At 35.3% G+C, this 18,556-nt stretch overlaps 4 protein-coding genes and 2 long non-coding RNA genes across 8 annotated transcripts; 2 read left to right on the forward strand and 4 right to left on the reverse strand.

Annotated features, from left to right (window-relative positions):
- Positions 1 to 166: 166 nt before the first annotated feature.
- On the forward strand, positions 167 to 858 carry LOC9316358. Its single transcript, XR_002332604.1, has 2 exons — positions 167 to 288; positions 622 to 858. It is a non-coding gene; the product is annotated as an uncharacterized LOC9316358 (long non-coding RNA).
- Positions 859 to 1,113: 255 nt separating this feature from the next.
- Positions 1,114 to 1,585, forward strand: LOC110229156. Its single transcript, XR_002332605.1, has 2 exons — positions 1,114 to 1,290; positions 1,393 to 1,585. It is a non-coding gene; the product is annotated as an uncharacterized LOC110229156 (long non-coding RNA).
- A 125-nt stretch (positions 1,586 to 1,710) lies between these two features.
- On the reverse strand, positions 1,711 to 2,442 carry LOC110229155 (probable mediator of RNA polymerase II transcription subunit 37e). The gene is made up of 2 exons (XM_021028448.1): positions 2,175 to 2,442; positions 1,711 to 2,073 (listed from the first exon to the last, which is right to left on the reverse strand). The coding sequence occupies exons 1-2, from the start codon at positions 2,263 to 2,265 to the stop codon at positions 1,913 to 1,915; spliced, it is 252 nt and encodes an 83-aa protein (XP_020884107.1). The 5' UTR covers positions 2,266 to 2,442; the 3' UTR covers positions 1,711 to 1,912.
- Positions 2,443 to 3,090: 648 nt separating this feature from the next.
- Positions 3,091 to 6,501, reverse strand: LOC110229154 (probable pre-mRNA-splicing factor ATP-dependent RNA helicase DEAH3). Of its 3 annotated transcripts, XM_021028444.1 has the most exons (7): positions 6,124 to 6,499; positions 5,838 to 6,040; positions 4,668 to 5,752; positions 4,117 to 4,242; positions 3,782 to 4,020; positions 3,560 to 3,678; positions 3,091 to 3,463 (listed from the first exon to the last, which is right to left on the reverse strand). In XM_021028444.1, exons 1-7 carry the CDS (start codon positions 6,412 to 6,414, stop codon positions 3,337 to 3,339), a joined length of 2,190 nt encoding a protein of 729 aa, XP_020884103.1. In that variant the 5' UTR covers positions 6,415 to 6,499; the 3' UTR covers positions 3,091 to 3,336. The 3 variants fall into 3 exon arrangements, with proteins under 3 accessions (XP_020884103.1, XP_020884105.1, XP_020884106.1); XM_021028446.1 differs by lacking the exons at positions 3,091 to 3,463; positions 3,560 to 3,678; positions 3,782 to 4,020 and having other exon boundaries at positions 4,125 to 4,345; positions 6,124 to 6,501; XM_021028447.1 differs by lacking the exons at positions 3,091 to 3,463; positions 3,560 to 3,678; positions 3,782 to 4,020 and having other exon boundaries at positions 4,165 to 4,337; positions 6,124 to 6,501.
- A 2,174-nt stretch (positions 6,502 to 8,675) lies between these two features.
- LOC9316359 (probable WRKY transcription factor 23) lies at positions 8,676 to 11,037 on the reverse strand. The gene is made up of 3 exons (XM_021029963.1): positions 9,826 to 11,037; positions 9,532 to 9,675; positions 8,676 to 9,311 (listed from the first exon to the last, which is right to left on the reverse strand). The coding sequence occupies exons 1-3, from the start codon at positions 10,230 to 10,232 to the stop codon at positions 8,870 to 8,872; spliced, it is 993 nt and encodes a 330-aa protein (XP_020885622.1). The 5' UTR covers positions 10,233 to 11,037; the 3' UTR covers positions 8,676 to 8,869.
- Positions 11,038 to 15,088: 4,051 nt separating this feature from the next.
- LOC9318181 (transcription factor UPBEAT1) lies at positions 15,089 to 16,001 on the reverse strand. The gene has a single exon (XM_002882069.2). It carries the CDS (start codon positions 15,627 to 15,629, stop codon positions 15,318 to 15,320), a length of 312 nt encoding a protein of 103 aa, XP_002882115.1. The 5' UTR covers positions 15,630 to 16,001; the 3' UTR covers positions 15,089 to 15,317.
- Positions 16,002 to 18,556: the final 2,555 nt, after the last annotated feature.

Here is an 18,556-nt window from a genome sequence, read left to right on the forward strand (position 1 = left end):
CGTAAAGTTGAGATTACAAACATTTTTTTTTAAATAATAATATTTACCTTTTTGAGAACTTAAGTAAGAAGTAAAGCAAATTGCTGTATATCATCAACGACAAAAAGGGCCAGTTTTAGATATTTGGGCTTATAACATAAAATGAAAGCAAAGTGATAGAGAAAGGTCTCTCTCTTTCTGGAACATTCCATTGATGACCAAAATTCCTTCGTAGGGAAAAATGGAAAGCGAAAGAGTGAAGAACTGATCTCGACTCTACTCTAGAAGATTTCTCCGGTGCTAATAAAGGTTAGGGTTTCTCTGCATTCTTCGATTTCAAGTTTCGAATCGCGTAGGTTGCTTCATTCTTTAGGTCGCGTAGGTTTCTCTCTTGTCTGATTATTTGGTCACTTGTTCGTCGAACCACTCTAGTGATTATTGTGAAATTTCACTCTGATTGTTCTCAAGTAGCTTAGATTTTCAACAATGATCTGTTGATTATGATGCTGCTTAGGTCTTCCATTATTTCACTCTGATTATTTTTGCTCACTTCTTTCTTCTTAGTTGTAGTGATTATTGTGTTTCTTGTTCAACCTGTATTGTCTTCTTATTGGTACTGACACTAAGAATTGTCTCTATTAGCTTCTCAGGTAAGAAAATCATGGATCCCAATAATCGTCAGATCATCCTCACTAGCAGACACAAAGATCAATGTGTGAGATGGGACTGTAGACGTCTCCCTCTACGACCTTTAGAGTATTGCCATGTGAGCTGCGAACAGATGGCCACTTCCGATGCACAATCCACAGACCCGTTTTTGCTGTCGACCGTGTATACTTCAACCAGTGAATTCGCCCTCATTGCTAACAAGATTTTCAACTTGATCAAGGCTGGAAAGGAGAGCGGAGTTCCTCGACTCTCTCGTCAAGTGTTTCAAAACCCTCCCTGGCTCTCAAGTATTGTTTCTATCACTCTTGAGTTTCTTATCTTATATGATATCATGTTGTAATTATATACATAGAGATAACTCTTGTGTCTCACCTTTTCGATTGGGAAGACTTTCGCCAGTGGTTGTTCATTGGATCGTCTCAGATTCCTGCAGCTTCTGGTTTCAAATGGGTTGAAGAGCTTCTGGTTTCAAATGGGTTGAAGATCGTAGCAAGGTCTATGGTGGAGTCAGGCATTCCGTTCTCAAGCCTTCTCCCAAGGAAGACAACAGGTGGAAACTCCACCAGTATTCCAGCTTGGATCCGATGGAAAACGCTATCTACGTCATGTATTGCAACAAAGTTGACGTTGAACCACTATCAGGTCAGTCAGTACTCGTTTATCTAACTGTAGTTTGCTCATTTATATGCCATGTTTTGTTGTTGTTGTTGTATAACTCACATGTTTTGTGTTTTGGAAACTTAGCCGCGGAGGAGGATGAGGAATCTGACAGTGATTGATTCAAGCGGTTGTAGGTGCAGCTGGAGAGTGAAGTTTAGACACCATGCTTTTAAAATGTTTTCAACTTCTAAGTGAACATCTTTCTTCTTTTTTTTTGACGATCTACGTGACATCTTTCAGAAGCCAATAGTATAAAGTCTTATCAACTTTGGCCAAAGCTAGCATCGGTTGAAGATTTCGTCAAATGATAAAGATGAAACACAATTTACACAAGATAATTTAATTAAGAAAGGAAACGACCTCTCCAACACTCGCCAAATTAAGTTAGTAATTGTGGTAAGATTGAAAAACACATAATTTTTATTTAGTATCTATAAATTTCGATATGAATTTTAAAATTAAGAACCAAATAACACTGGATTTATAAAAACCATAAACCAGTAATCCATTAAGCCATTACAATTAGGCTAAACCAATTATTTTTTATTCTTCTTTCCCATGGCCTTATCTTGTTTATTCTTCTGCTGCTCCTCTCTTTTTTTCTTCATCTCATCTCTTTTTCTTGTTTTCTTTTTTCGTCCCATACAGTATCTACTTTAGTTTTCCTTAAGTTTTGCATGAAATTTGTATTCCTAAGTGTCTCATTCACTATCATATCTACTAATAGTTGCTTAGCTTCTTCATCATCTTTCTGTTTCTTTGCATCTGCCACAATTACCAAAAAAAACACGCACATAGAGAATTTAATCCCAAAAAGGATAAGCTAATTAAAAACAAGATCAAAGGAAAAAAACAGGTTTGGTTACCTTGATCATTAGGGATCATGATCTCACCCACGCAAGAATTTGTAGTACCAAGATCGATACCGATCCCTGGACCTCCTCCTTTACTCGACATTATCACCGAACCAAAAAGAAGAGGAAAAGATTCAAAAGTCTAGACTAGAGCAAAGTTAGAAGACAATGGATTTTAGTTATGAAGACATATGACTATAGGCTAAGTTTTGGTTTGTATTTATATATACATAAAAGCTCCAGACTTTTTCTTCTAGAAAACAAAAACAAAAAAAAAAAAAAAAAAGGAAAAAAAGTGCCCAAACTTTTTTTGGAAATTTGCCTGAACTTGAATTGATGATCTAAGCTTATTCTAGAAAATGGAGATATATTTACCTAGCCAATTTGTCTTGCCAAAAGTAAAGGTAAAAATTGTCCCGTTAACAATTTGCTCCAACATTCTGGAACATACTGATTGGGTTTTAATGGAAAACTCTAGAAAGGATAATCCTAGATAAATATGTATCACAATATAGAGAATTAATAATGGAAATAATATGAGAAATCTCTTGGTACTAAACACTCTCAAAATTGTGTATAGATTAACATCATCGAGTAATAATAATAATTATAACTGGGAAATCATATCCCTATATATCTTAAGCCAATAGTATTTAAATCTTATCCCTTTCATGTTGGGGTTGCTTAAACAATAAGGTCCTGATGAAATCTCAAATCTTCCACCTTCATTGTCCATGTACAAACAACTGACCTTTGCTTGACAACGGAATTGATTCAGCTGCAAGTAACAATTTAGCCTCCAATTTTCTCTTTCACCCATCAGTTTCTTGAATTACCATATATGCCCCCCATATCGAAGACGTCACCGTTTAGCACTCACTCTTTATCTTTTAATAACAGTTATGCTGGATTGAAGCTCATACTTAGATTATCAGAAACAGTGTTATATATTTATAGAGATGCGAAACAGAGCTTTTGTAATACACTTCAAAGTCATAGAGGTTTTAAAAGAACACACTTTGGGTAATGCAAGATTCTTTCATTGAACATAAACAAAGCAAAGTATTCAACATAATTTAACACGAGGGTAAAGCACAGTGGTCTTGTGACTAAGACAATCTTCTCTGAGTGATTTGATCCTCTAGTCGAAGCAAAGAGAGAATAGTGATTCTCTTCACTTTCGGTTCTTGCTCCCATCCTTTTCCCTCTCTCTTTTCTTGTAAAGTTTCTCGAGGACTCGTTTTGCTTCACAGTTGGGGAAGTTGGAAAGATCATAGTAATGCGGAGCAACATCTACTAACCTGTACACAAGCAAAGATAGTCGTTTCTTACAGATATTTTTAATTGATCGGATGTTTATAGACAAGAGATAACAGGAACAAGAGATGGAAACTAACCATTCACCGCGGATATCTGTAACAGTGCGTATGAAATTCCGAGTAGTCAAGACATATTCATTGTAAATCACCCACTCTGGTTTGTGATCCAGGCAATTAGATGGATGCAAGTGAACCACCTGCCACCAGAATTTACAGACAACCCGTCAGATGTGAGCTATAAGGAGTCTCTCTATAATGGGGAAATCAAAATCTGTAACAGGATGCAAAAACAAGACATACTTGGTTATCTTTGACGGTCAAGTAATGGCCAGTGCGTTCTAGGTGAGCCACCTGCATGAAATAACCAGCAAGCATGGCCTTTCTTATGTTGACATAGTAGTCGCGGCTGTTGAAATCCGTGCTGCACATCTTTAGATTAAACCTCGACATTATCCGCACTAGTTGCTGTCTAACATTGTCTGCAGACTTCATTGCTCTGTTGTTGACAAAGTTCTCGAAACACCAGTTTGGGTCTTCATCTATGAGAATTTCAAGTGAGCAGGTTTGGTGAGGTAAATTCATTTGTCTTAAGCAGCTATAAGAGAAAAGTGCAGATAGATAAAAAGATTACTCACTGTTTTGCTTATAGGCGTGGTACACGTTTAGCAACGTGAGGTGATCTCCATCAATGTGTCCAAACCTAGCTTTAGCTTCATCTGCTGCTTTTTGAGCCTCTCTAGGCCGGACAAAGCAATTCGGTACTAGAGAAAGAATTGTTTTTATAACAGAATATGCCCATGGAAGAGGTCAGCAGATGCATAGAGGCGAGAGACGATACCATTTGCTTGAGAGAATACTGAGAAACTGCAACTAGATGCATCAGGTTTTACTTAGAAATCCTCAACTATGAGACATGGAGAATCCAAACTAGTGAGCTTCTTATGACAACCTAACTCTAAGATTAAAATCTAATGGCAAACACACACACACACACTAATGAATTTCAAGAAGACACATGGGATGCTTGTATGCAGTAGATGTTCATGTATATGACATGCTTGTAGATGCGTTCTCATACACAGAGACTTATTGCCGTAAATGGATATGACTAGTACGCTCAAAGACACAGACATCTACAATAAACTTTGGAGAAGGCAAAACAAACTAATAGGAGCAGAAGACGTACCTGATAACATTGCAGAAACCGAGAGAATCTCGTTCGAACAGTTGAATTCAGGACTGACTATGAGCATCTTTGACATTTGTGGATCCAAGGGAAATTCACTCATTATTTCACCTGTCTTCGTCAAGTTACCTTCATCATCCAGTGCTCCCAAATAATTCAAAACCTCTAATGCCCGCATCAGTGTCTCAGGAGCAGGAGGATCCATGAAATCAAAGTGCACCAAATCATCAATACCAAGCTTTTTCAATGTCAGGACTGTATTTGCAAGGTTTGATCTCAAAATCTCAGGATATGTCTGTGGCTGCAGATCATTGTTGAAACTCTTCTCTGTGTAGAGCCTAAAACATTTTCCAGGCCGAGTTCTACCAGCACGACCTGATCTCTGGTGAGCACTTGCCTTTGATATTGGGGACACCAACAATGACTCAACACGAATCCGTGGGTTGTAGACTTTCTGCTTAGCAAAACCAGGGTCAATAACATAAACAATCCCATCAATTGTAAGAGACGTTTCAGCAATGTTGGTTGAGACGACAATCTTTCGTCCAGCAGGACCACCTTCTGTTAAGGGCTCTGGAGCAGGGTCGAAAATCTTCTGCTGCATCGCAGGTGGAAGAGTAGAATACAAAGGCACAACTTTGACAGGACCCACTTGATCTCCAAGATTACTGACCTCTTTATTGATTTTACGGCAAGCATCTTCTATCTCCTCCTCCCCAGTTAAGAAAACAAGAATATCTCCAGGTGGCTCGCACATGTGTATCTGAACAACAGTCCTAATAGCAGCCTCAAGATAGTCCCTCTCAGGTTCCTGTGTATAAAAGATCTCAACAGGATGAAGCCTACCAGGGACTTTCATAAGAGGAGCACCGCTAAAATACTGCTGAAACTTTTCGGCTTCTAAGGTTGCACTCATGACAACAAGCTTAAGGTCAGGTCTATTCCTCAAGACCTCTTTGAGAAGACCAAAGAGCACATCCGTGGCTAGAGTCCTTTCATGAGCTTCATCGAGAATAATAACTTTGTATCTCTCTAAAAGCGGATCAGCCATTGCCTCTCTCAAAAGCATACCATCAGTCAAATACCTGTAATAATAAGAGAGAAAGGCTACGATTAGATCACAACTTTAAACATTATAAGATGAGAAGCCATAGAAAAAAAAACACTGACTTAAGCATAGTACGAGAGCTAGTACAATCCTCAAAACGAATGCTATAACCAACTTCTTCTCCAATGGTGACATCCATTTCATCAGCAACACGACGAGACACAGACATTGCAGCAACTCGACGAGGCTGGGTACATCCAACCAACCATTTCTTTCCCTTATCGGATTTGTCAGCCACCACAGCATCTAATACAAACTGTGGAATCTGTACAATACAAGAGCCTTTTTACAGTTAAACACTGATTCCAAATCGAGATCAATAATTGAGAAATTGAAAGCTTCACCCACCTGTGTAGTTTTACCACTACCAGTTTCACCGACGAGGATGAGAGTCTGATTAGATTTCAAAGTATTGAGAAACTCATCTTTCTGGAGCCAAACAGGAAGATCTCTTCTCTTCTCCAGAATCTCAAAATACCTCTGAGAATAAGCCTTTCCGTTCCATTTGTTGATCAGATTGCTTCCACCACCAGCCGCCGCCGCAACTCCGAGACCATTGGATTTGGTGTTCTTCGACGAAAGAGAAGGATCTTCCATTACATCGAATAAACTAACCTTGCGCTTTCTCTCAGTACCCATTACGATTACGAATTGAGAGACCAACGAATATCAGCGGAAAAACGAAAAGAAAGCTGCTAGGGTTTGTGGCGCCAGGATTCTACCGCAAACCATATATTTCATCTAATTTATTATTTAACCCCTAGTTTCTTTACGACCACCAAGGCCCGTTATGTTTTTTTTTTTAATTTGGCTTGGCCCATGTTGATTTACTCTTTAGTCTTTACTCTTCAAATCAAATCATTTGATTTATTTTCATGTCAATGGACAATGCTATTGTTACGGCTTGAGAGTCTTTTGGATCCAACAAATGTGTATTGAAAGTGGAGTATACTTGAAGAATTCTAAAAACCAATATTGTCACACCGATGAGCAAAATTGTTAGTTGTTTTCTTTGAAACAATGGGTCTCTTAGGTTTTGTCTTTTTTTTTTTTTTTTTATATACCCGATCGGCTGATCCGGTCAGCCTCGGTAGAAACGCACCGGAGTGCTACAGAGTGGACTCACTACCACTCCGAGGGATGGGCTACCACACTGCCTGATCCTAGTTTGGAATGCTTTCCGACTAATGTCCGGGGGTAGCTGGATAGCCTGTTACCAGACTACCATGTAAACTGTTTGGGCCGAAGCCCAAGCCCAGACTTCCCAACAAAGTGATGATAACAGCGAGGGAGGAAGATCGAACCCGGGTTCAGGGATTTCACCCTCAACGCCGGACTCACCTTACCACTCGCCCACCACATTGCGGACAGGTTTTGTCTTTTAGTCATTTACTTTTATGCCATCGAGAGTTTTGGTACGTTTGCTTTCGGTTGCATTCGTGGCTTTGTTTGGACAATGATTATGTACCTTCTTCGGTTTGGGATTATCACTCACCGTAAAGGTCAATACAAACATACTAAAGCCAATGGCGTTGCTATGCACTCACTAGACAAAAGGACAAAAAGTGATATTACCTCATAAGATTGTTTTTTTGCTTCCTTGTTCTGTTATGTAGAGAACATTTTCTCACACGCACACATGGCTACAAAAGTAACAAATAGAAAAAGGAAAAAAAAAAAGTTTATTTGCATGGTAACTTGTTTCTCTACTTTTTTCTTTTTGGTTAATTATTTCTTTATATGTTTGATTTTACCATTTTCTTCCCACAAGTCTATGCACTTTGGGGATGACACAAACTTTGATTGTTATTGCTCTGTTTCACAACCATTTTAACCAAAACCTTTTTAGAAAAGATAACCCAAATTGTTGCCAAGCATTAGATTCAAGATTTAATTTGTTTGCAACAAAAAGAAGGAAATTGCATTAGCATTAGTGTATGCTAAGTTTTACATTTTATTTTAAAATATATTTTCCAAACAAACAAACAATAATTTTGAAGCTTACAATTTATATATGATGTTTGATATCTAAACGCATATGAAAGAAAAATAATCAGTCTTGACTGTCGTTTATCTTCTTGCCTTGAGAGGAGCTAGGCAAAAGGATAAAACAATACAATCTCATCAAATAGTATGGTTGCGGGAAAACAAAATCCCATCAAATAGTATTTGTTACAAAAATATAAACTTAAACACCTTTTAATTAACCAGAAGACTATCGAGTCTTCATCACATCATACCAAGTAATAGTGAAGAGGGTGACAAATTTTTCTCTTCTGTTTTCGAAGTTTAAAAAAATAAATGAAAATAGATAACGACAATAACACAGTGCATACGTCTTATTCTTCACCGCAGTGTAATCATGAAACAGCAAGAAGAACAAAAGGGGTAAATAAAATAAGAGAAATCATGAACTTTTAACATAGAGAAGAGTAGGTAGGAGTAGTTGGGTTTATGCTTCCAATTTCGCATTAATTTCCTCTTTAGTTATCTCGCTTAATTAATCTTGTTGATTACTATGAAACTAGTTAATTTTTCCAGATTACAAGACATATATTGAAGCGAAGCAAAAAAAAAAACCATTAACTGATCTTTGAGTAGAAATAGAGTAACCTGAAACCCTAGAAGGCTATAGCACATTAGAACCGTAGATCAAATAAGTTTTCGATTAAAAAAAAAAACACAAACTACAAAGCCTAGCTATGAATATAGTGTTCAATTCAAAGCCCATAACAAATTTTTAAAAACGACCATTGTTATATTAGACTACGATCAGTAATTTACAAAACGACAAACTATTATGCGATTAAGAAGATCTTACCAATCATACTATTTACAAAAATCATGTTAACCAGTACACACATTATATAAAAACTAGTGCATTTCTGTGTTATAATATAAATTAGAATTACTTTCCTATTGATTCCATGGTGAAAAATCATAAGTACTTTCTCGGCTTGATACATTCATTACCTAACGATTTTAGAACCACAAGAAAACATCTTCACGAGGACAAAAGAACCGTTTCTTTTAGACAATTATACAACAAGAAAAGAAAAAAACTAGATTAAATACTATATAAGAAGACTATATACTACTCTTCCTTCAACATATGAGACGGAACAACATCTTGAAGAAGTCCATTATCTTTAACCAAAACTTGACTCTTCTTCACACGATGATCATCATCATACTCATTTGCGTGGCTATTAAGGTACTCACCGACTCCTCCAAAACAAGACATGAGTTCTTGTTGTTGTTGTTGTTGTTGTTGTTGGTGGTAATGGACAAGCTGTTGGAACTGAGGAGTGATTAACGTAGAGCCATCAATAGGAAACCCAAAGCAGCCATTACCGAGATTCGAAGCAGCTCCTGATGATCCGAAGAAGCCTCCAGTTGAAATAGGACGAGACGTGAGTGGACTAATGTGTGTGTGTTGACCTTCGTAGGTTGTAACCACAGTGCTTGGATCTCTAAACGATCTCTCCACTCTCTTCTTCACGTTACATGAAGCCGTTGTGCAACGGTAGTAACTCCTGCAAACGAGAAACACCATTACACAAAATCAAATTAAATTTGAGTCTTTCTTCGGAAATTGTAAACAGTGATTTTAATTACTAGTAAACACTAACACACAAACATTAAGAAACAATGGGACACTAGATCCAACAAATTAACATAATGCATGTCCCAAGAGGAAATCAAAAAGAAGAAACAACAAGGAAAACAGACATTTTCTGGTGATATGTTTGATACCTGGGAAAAGGACTGTTTTTGACAGCTTTTTGACCATATTTTCTCCAGCGATAACCATCTTCGAGATGATCAACCTCACTCTTTGTCATGAATGCGACTCTTGCCTCTCTCTGTCTCTTCTGATTATTCTTCTTTGGTTTTAACCTGTTCTTACGCCAAAACATTAAAAATGCTTTCTTTAGGATACCACCTTTTTCTTTTTTTTCTTTTTCTCTCTCAGTCTTTTCATCGAACAGCTTCTCTACTTGAAAAAAAAGTGAGAAATTATAAGAAGATAGAATGAATGAATCTCACTGTTTCTTAGTATGACTCTTCTCTTCTTCGTTGCCTTCTCGTTTCGGTTTCTCTTCATTTAGAGCCTCGCTTGAAGCAGACGAAATCGATGACGAGTTAGGAGTCGCCGGTGGGTTTGCCAACAAATGATCCGAACACAAAGGCTCCACCTTTGACGTCACTAATTGCTCTGACGGTGGAGCTTGAAGGATACTTGAAGACAGCTTCGCCGATGGTTGCGTTTGCTGTTGAGGCGTTTCGAGAAGGGAGGAATGAGGAGAAACAGTAGCAAAGTCATGATGCTGAGAACCCAATAACTCCATAAACCCTAAAGAATTCCTCTCAGCCGCCGCTAAATCTCCGAGATCCCAAACGCTTTGCGACGACGGGTAATAGAAACTCGTCTTTGAGAAATCTGTAAACTCCATTGTTCTTCTTCTTCTCTCTCACTCACTCAGCTTTGCCGGAAAAGAATCAATCAAACGCCGTTAAAAACAGAGAAATCGCATCAAAACAGAGATCGAACACAAAGCCAATGACAAAATCAAAAATACAAAAGATCGATCCTTGTGTTTTTAGGGTTCCAAGAGGAGAGATAGAGAGAGAAGATGAAATTTTTGGCGTGAGAGAGGAAAGAGATAATAATGACTCAAGGATTTGATATTTGTCACACTGTGTTAAATAAATGGTGCTCATGGATTTTTTTTATTGACCGGCAATAGCAGGTTAGTATACTGTACGGATAGTTACAGTAACCGGTTAATATCACACGAAGGTTTTTCAAAATACTCTAGTCATTGGTCAACGCGTAAGTCAGAGAAGACAGTAAACGCTTTCATACGTCCGGTTTTGACTGGTTCAATTGTTAACCGGTTTTTAGAGCTAGTGTGAAATAAGAACAAAAATAAATACTTGTTGCCTCAAATAAATACGTTAAAAAAGGCTCTTGGTGTTGGTTCGTGTGCATGGCGGGAATCCTCTTTTTAGTTTTTATTAATGTGAACACAAAAACTGGTTCTTTAGAAAACACTAAAAACTTGTCCTTATTGTTTCTTTAATTGTTTCAATATGTATTCTGTAGTCATAATAGATAGGCTCAAGCCATGAGACATGTGTGGGCGGTGAGACCGTTGTCCGTGACCAAATATAATTTAAATGAAATTTTTTAGTATTGTTTCGGTGGGTTACTACTACTTACTAGACAAAGGATCAATAGTAAATTTGTAAAGAGAAAAGAAAAATGTGATCGACACTCCTTTTGATCAGGAAGAAGCACGTATGTATCTCGGCGTTTTATAATTTAAAGTGGTGGAGAATACGATATATTAGTATCATATATGATGTATTAATATATGTATATAGAAAAGGCCGAATTTAATGGACCGTGTTCACATTTTCTTTTTGTCTTTTGGAATGTGAGATTATGCAAAGAAAAATATCTGATAAAAAGCCTGCAGCGCAGGTAAAATATTCTTCTTCTTACAGCTTCTTGTGAAAGAACTAATACTATTAGTTTTAAATAATTGTGTAAGGAAAATTTGTCAAATGTACGCAGAAAACTTGTAAAACTCTAGTTATAAATACATATATAGATAATAGATGTAGTGTATATATTTGTAGCAAAAATCGAAATACGTGGAAACATATAGCAAGATTATGAGAATATATATGTAGTTCAGTCTGGAACATGTATTCGTTGCAGATTGCATATCACAAACTGTCTAGTGTTGAATTGTATTAAATCAAAGAAATCGCTTTGTCACATAATAGATAATACACATTTCTAGTTACGTGAAGATGAGCGTTTTTTATACATTCGTAACACCAATTATTGATGAAGGCTGAATATAATTTAAGATTTATAGGGAGTATTTATTTAAAAAACCGTGGACCCAAAGAAAATCGGAATAGATCAAAGTAAAGGGCCCAGATTAATATAACTCCTGCATGCCTCATGTATCTTTTTATAAACAGCGGTGATCCCGATGACTAAAGAAAAAAAGCTAAAGCTAAACAAAGTCAAGATTTGAATTTCTCTTTTTGTTATTTTTTTACCGATTTTGCTATATAGGAATTTGCTTTATCCTTTTTGAATTTGTTTACCTCGGCTTTGCAAAAACTAATTAGTTTGTTTTTATTTTGTAAAACCAAAAAAAAAACAAAAGGAAGAAGAAGAAGAAGCATGCACGTGTGGTGTACAAGAGTTGAGTGGTGACCCACTCTCGTATAATTTGCTTGCAAACTTAGCTCTCCTTTTGCATGCTTCCATGATTTTGTTTTCCCCCTTTTTATATAGTAACCCATTATATAAATTTGATTTTCGACAATTTCCGGTTAGAGATATTACTAGTCAGGACCTGACTATTATAGGATCAGTTCTAGAATTATTGCAGTAACTCAAAACATTTAGGTTGTTTTTTTTGCCTAGTTGAAATTTGTTAATGGAAGAGTTTTAAATAAAACAGATAATTAAAGAAAAGCGTCTCAATCAAAGGTCTGCCAAAAGACGCGCGGCTCGGTGTTGGCGTTGGGTTGCGGACGGGACATCAATGGTGGCGTATGTTACTCCTACTAGGGAACGTTTTTAGAAAAAAATATTTTACACGTGTCTTCTTTTTGTCGGCTTGTAGGTCCCATTAACTAAAGTGTCCACCTGGCACCTTCTCCAATCCAATGGCCACGCGTCATCTTTCGTTTACTCCTCCTTCCTTGCTGCCGTTAGATCGCGAGCAAGGAATAAGCAACTATTTTGCTTGCTTTTCTTTTTCATTGTTATTTAGTAATTATTAATTTGTATTAGCTAAATTATCCCAATAATATGGATGAAATTAGTGGTCTTTTGATGGTTCAGTTGTAGAATCAGATTATATAAAATAACATAGATAGGTGGTAGAAAAGGTAGATTCGTATCACCGAACGATAAAGAAAAAATATTTTAAAATTTTGACTGCCCCTAGGCTTGCTTCTTGGATACGTTTAGGATCTCAAAAACGTAGTGGATTAAAAAAAAAACAGGAGAAACAAAATTATTTGTTTCTATTTTTAAAGCGAGAAATCAGGATAATCAATTGTTAGAACTTAGAATAATAATTTCACTCCGGTCACGAGTCACCGGGTTCCGAGTCACCAATCTTCCACTATATCACGTAATCCCGCGACGGTACTCATATACTATAACATTATTTTAGAGTATTGGGATATGCTATAACATAAGTACATAACATATCATATACAGTAGTCAAATCTTCTAAATATAAAAGAAAAAAAAAAACAAAGAGAACGATATATAAAAATATAGCATATATACGTACGTCTTATTCTGTTACTCATATGCATAGAACATTTGAATTGCATGTGGATTCGTTTAATTGGTTGAGTTAGGTGATTAATTAGGACCATTTAGAAAGATTGAGAGTGTATGTATATATATATAGATCCAAATGTGTTCCCTAACAAGAGAAAACCTTGTAGAGGAGTTGACAATGCATGAATCAAGGGATAAATATTCACGTTGCTTCTTTCTTGGATACTTATGTCTCGTGAATTCACAAGTAGCAATCAAATCCCTAATTAAATGCCTTTTTGTTATTTTAATTGAAAAAAAAAAACACTCCAACGCAACTCGTATCGCATGTGTTGACCCACTTAAGATTTCTTTCGCAATACTAAAATGTTTGTTGTGCAAGAGTTAAAAACAAAATTGTTAAATAATAACCGTTGCGTTGGTATTTGCACATGGGTAAGTCAAAGTAAACGCATTTTGGGATCTTATTTTATTTATTAATCGCCGCATCAAACATAATGCCGATTAATATAAATCCTGTCTGACGGTAGCTAGTCATTAACTTATAGTCATTTATATCAGTCACTAATATCTCTACACATATAAATTTTTGTCTTCTATCTCCTCCACACACACCACATTGGACAACGATCCAGTTTACGTTGATTTTTTTTTCTTATAATATAAAAAGGTTCAACAAATTTGAATTTTAAAAGGGACAAGCCTTGTAAATGTGTGGTAACACTTATCCTCCTAAATATCGATTCCTACCTCACTACTATTCCGGAGGTAAGAAATAGACAATAGCTAAACTAATTTTTAGATCATATTTTACATGTAAGTGAAACGAAGTCGCAAGAGAATCTTAATTAATAGATGTATTCGGATTTAAATGTCGGTAGAATCATAATTTCTAGGAATTACATATACGAACTAATGAAGGATCACCGAGAACTTTTTAAGAAATAAAATAACCACAATGTCATGAGTTAGTGTACATGTAACATATGACATGTTATAGCTAACTATATACTCTTTTTGATAAGGAATTAACTATATACTTAAAAATTAAGTAAGCAAACAAAATATCACATAATTATGTTTTGGAAGAATTGAAAATGATTTAAGAAAACATAATTCTTTGAACTTTGACAAAAAAAAAAAAACATAATTCTTTTGAGTAATCAAATGAGCCCGTTTACCAAGCCCAAATCAAGACTATACTTGTCGTCTCTACATGGAGATGAAGAATAAAAAATAAACATGTAGTGCCATGTTAATAGTATTGTTGAACCCCAAATCAACGTCGAGATAATAAAATGTCGGACCATTTCATCTCAACCAATTCGTGTCATCTCAAATAAATAAAAGGACTAAATGATATACGTGGCCATCAAACATTTGCATCTGTTATCTATCATTATCACAAAGCCACAGTAGTCGAACCGCAGGATTTAAAAGCTAGCACAACACAGTTTTAACAATTATTTTGAAAGAATTACAATGAAAATTTAAAATGACATCGTTATAATCGTTATAATGCGTACTATAGGAGTTTAAGGATTAATTTTGAGATTACAAGACTAAATTTCATGTGATTTCCCAATTATAGTTTGCAATTATGAACTTTTAAACGAATAGAATATTGAATCTTTCACAAGTTCGAAGATTAGCCTGAACTTCGAATTTGGATGGTTCCATTGTATGGACTCGAACTTTGGTAATTTGAATTCGTGGCCCACGCACTTTCATAGCCCAACGTTAAACATTCTTCTTTCAACACAGTGTTTTGTCCCTTTATTGGTAAGACACTTATTATTCCTTCCCACTTTTGTATTTTCTCCAACTGACTGAACGTAATTTTATTGATATCATGTTTACAACATAGTTCCGTATTGTTCCTTTTTTCAAAAAATGACCCTTCGTTCTTTGTTGATGTAGCACACAAAAACTATTCCCATGGAACGATTATCTATGTATGAATTCGTTTGTTCAAATGTTTTTTCCCCGAAACAACAGTCATCTGTCATTTAGCTAAGCATATGATATATATATTTTTCGATATTTTTCTTGCGAAGTCTACATCATCAAGATAAAACCAAATTCCTTTTCTATATAGCAACACACGACAGTCACACGAGATAATAGAAAATAAACACAAACAAATAAAAACTAAAAACACGTAAAATCCAACAATTAATTAAGATATACAAAAAATATATGAAGGATTTTAAACACAGTTAGTTTCGGTCAAAACCTGAACCATTGTCTGCATAACTCTCACTTTCATTTCCAAAGCCAAAATATAATCTGCCGTTTGTCTAAAGAGTCCATCCAAACCTTCTGATGTTTTGGTGTTGGGAACAAGCTCTTTCAGCGTCTTGACTCTTCTGTGTATTGCGCGGCAAGGTCTTCTAGAAGCTTCTAGACTCTTCCTCGGTCGGATCATGATCTTCTTCACAAGTGCCCTTCGAGCCCTTTGTCGTCTCATCAAAACCCAAATTGATTCCTTTCTTTGTCCTTCTAATGTTGTTACTCCCATATTATTGTAAACGAAAGAATGTTGTATAGACAAGTGATAACAACTCTTTAAAAGATGATATATTGTGATGCATGCAAATATGAGACGCCCTTAATTATAGTTTATATAGACATACAGAGAGGTTAGTGACCTTTATATATAGCTTAAAATGGAGATTACAGCTTCTGAGAAGGTTCTCCTTTTCTCTCTCAAAAGAATTGGATGAGAATTGGACAAGTGTCCACAAGGGTGTTTTTAATGTTGTTTTTGATGGATAATTAGGGTTTAGCTTAAGTTAGAGGACATGTCATCAAAATACAACTCGATGCACATGCACTCACATGATTATCATCACTACCCAACTCTCCTACACGCTCAAAAACACCAACTTTCTTCCCATTCACATCACCTTAAACACCCTGTCTTATTCCTCCTTTGTTGCGCTTTATCGATTTTTTTATTTATTTTATGTTATTTTACTCTCGCAGCCAATTTTTTCTGAGTTTACCAAAGTCGGGCGGATTGAAACTTACTAAAGAGAAAAAAGCCGGGTTTATCAACGAAGAATGTGATTATATTTATGCCATAATATTTCTTCCTAGGTTATAGTCTAATCTAATTCACAAGCATGCAATCAGTGTATTAAGAAGCTAGCGATTTTCAATAGATATAGGTTGATAAGATGAAAATGAAAAGATTCATATTATAAGTTTTTTTTTCCGCGTTTGCAAAAGTCAGAACACCTATCAAAATTCATCTTATTTTATATTTCTCCCAAAATTTGGTCTAATCCATAAACTAATTTAAAAATATACAATATTAGTGTTTGAGTTTCGCTACAATGTATTTAGTTTGAATTGATCACCATTGTCGACAGAGATGATAAATATATATGACTATTTGGTTGTCATAATGCTTTTGCTTTTATTAAGTCCTTATATAGTTATATATCTCATTATTTCCAGCTGATATAAGCCGCCGGCGCAACTAATTATAAGAGTTAACGATAAACTAATGATATAAAGCATTCCCGAGTAGTTTTTAAGTGTTTTAATTTTTTGGACAAAGTAGATAACGATGTTGGATAATGGGATAAGGTCTTAATTTTAAAAGACACAAGAACATGCAATGATCTTCTATGTTCCTTTGAATTTGTGGACTTCGTATTTAGGATTTTTATTTTTGTGAGTGGATTTAATTTGATTGAAGCATCTTAAAGATTATGTTCTTTGCTCGTACGTCGTTTGTTTATTTTGAAGAAAAGAAAAAGAAAAGCAGATTCGTGTAGCGATGTTGATCAGACATCCTCGGAGACTATAGATTCAATGTATATCCCATCGCCGTCAACACGAAACATTGTACTTACAAATTCTCTTAGACATATATATATGTCTCTGATAATTGATGATTAGATAAATTGATTAAATGAGAATTAGCTTAACATTCGCATATGATTGATCAATGTATGTGTATATTATATGGGTTTCAAGGTAACGTGAAAAGTACCTAACTAATTAAGATAGGTTTGTATATATGATATAAGTAGCCATAATGGAGAGTTTAGTGGTCGAAATTGATCGCTTGTTAGCACGTTGTATGTATATTAGCTTAACGTGCATGCACATGTTCTTATATCCTCCCTATTCGTATAGGCCACCCAACACATATATATCCCAATTCAGATTTTTTTTTATTATATATTTTAAACCAGAAAATTATTAAATTTTGCGGAAAGTATGATCGAGTAATTATTTTTCTATATAATTGTTACGAATTTTCATTTGTTAATGCCATAATAGTTGTTTTTACCAGAAAATGGTATATGCATGAGAAGGACACTAAAACAGTTAAGAAGATCATATCAGCAGAATAAAATTCGAATGTTATGTATTCCAAGAAATAGTTTAGAAATTACGATCCATGAAATGATACAAAAACATATAGTAAATTTTTAGAAAAAAGTATGGACCAAGTAAAAGCTCAAACTTGTTTTTAAAAAAAAAATAAAAATACCAAAACATCAATTACTGTTTAAATCTTTTTTATTCAGCAAAAATATTTACGTTAATATGTAATATTAGATTATAGATATGATAGTGTAATTTAATTAACAGCAGTGTATTTAAACTATTTTTGATGTTGTCTCATAATTTAATACTTATTGGGCTAGAGGCAGAAATAACAGTTGGATTAAAGCCCATTAATAAGAGTGAGCTTGAAATGGGCCCTTTAACGTTTATGCTGTGATCCATAAATTGACACTTGGTTAAACTATTGACGATACAGATTATTTAGGTCTCTCTCTCTCGCTCGCTGATAAGGAAGCTCTCTCTCTCTTCTTCTTCTTATACGCCGGCGAAATAAGTCTCTCTCAGGAAAAGAAGATGCGACGATTACCATTAGAAGAGTCGTATTACATGTTTTGTGCGTGACTCTAATTTAACAGGCTTATGTTTGAGATTTTTTTGACAAATCCGGATTTTGCTGTTGGATTAGATTCACGCACAAACTCGTAATCTGTCTTTTCGATTTTTACTAGATCTGTCTTCGATTTCGAATCGAGGAATCAAATCTTTGTTTAATTTTGGTTTTTGAATGATGATTATATGATTTCGATTTTGCGAATCGTAAACAAGATCTACTACATTTCTACTTTTGGAATCATTCCCTTGCGTCGATTCTCTCGTTTTCTCTATTTCCAAATTTGGTATTACTATGTTTGGTATTAGGTCGATTAAAGAGCCCATTCAATGTCAAAACAATAAAGTTATCACTCTCTATTTAATTCTGCCTATAAAAGTTTTCAATCACTCATTTCTTCATTGTCTTGCTTAATTATGTTTTAAGACTTGAGCTTAAGATTTTTTCAAGCACTCATTAATGGATTTGATTGATGCAAACGAGTTGCCGTTAATCCATTTATGTCGTGTATTAATTTCTAGAGATCA

This window comes from Arabidopsis lyrata, assembly GCF_000004255.2.
Source record: "Arabidopsis lyrata subsp. lyrata unplaced genomic scaffold ARALYscaffold_4, whole genome shotgun sequence".
NCBI classification, from domain to species: domain Eukaryota; kingdom Viridiplantae; phylum Streptophyta; class Magnoliopsida; order Brassicales; family Brassicaceae; genus Arabidopsis; species Arabidopsis lyrata.

Bases quoted from the DNA above. Each gene is read 5' to 3' on its own strand.
- LOC110229155 (XM_021028448.1), bottom strand. From the start codon at position 2,265: ATGTCGAGTAAAGGAGGAGGTCCAGGGATCGGTATCGATCTTGGTACT. The intron at 2,074-2,174 runs GTAACCAAACCT...TAATTGTGGCAG, and splicing joins CATGATCCCTAATGATCAAG to ATGCAAAGAAACAGAAAGAT.
- LOC110229154 (XM_021028444.1), bottom strand. From the start codon at position 6,414: ATGGGTACTGAGAGAAAGCGCAAGGTTAGTTTATTCGATGTAATGGAA. The intron at 5,753-5,837 runs GTCAGTGTTTTT...TTATTATTACAG, and splicing joins AGCTCTCGTACTATGCTTAA to GTATTTGACTGATGGTATGC. The intron at 3,679-3,781 runs GTATGTCTTGTT...TTCTGGTGGCAG, and splicing joins TGACCGTCAAAGATAACCAA to GTGGTTCACTTGCATCCATC.
- LOC9316359 (XM_021029963.1), bottom strand. From the start codon at position 10,232: ATGGAGTTTACAGATTTCTCAAAGACGAGTTTCTATTACCCGTCGTCG. The intron at 9,676-9,825 runs GTGAGATTCATT...GCGTAAGAACAG, and splicing joins AAGAGTCATACTAAGAAACA to GTTAAAACCAAAGAAGAATA. The intron at 9,312-9,531 runs GTATCAAACATA...TCTCGTTTGCAG, and splicing joins AAAAACAGTCCTTTTCCCAG to GAGTTACTACCGTTGCACAA.
- LOC9318181 (XM_002882069.2), bottom strand. From the start codon at position 15,629: ATGGGAGTAACAACATTAGAAGGACAAAGAAAGGAATCAATTTGGGTT.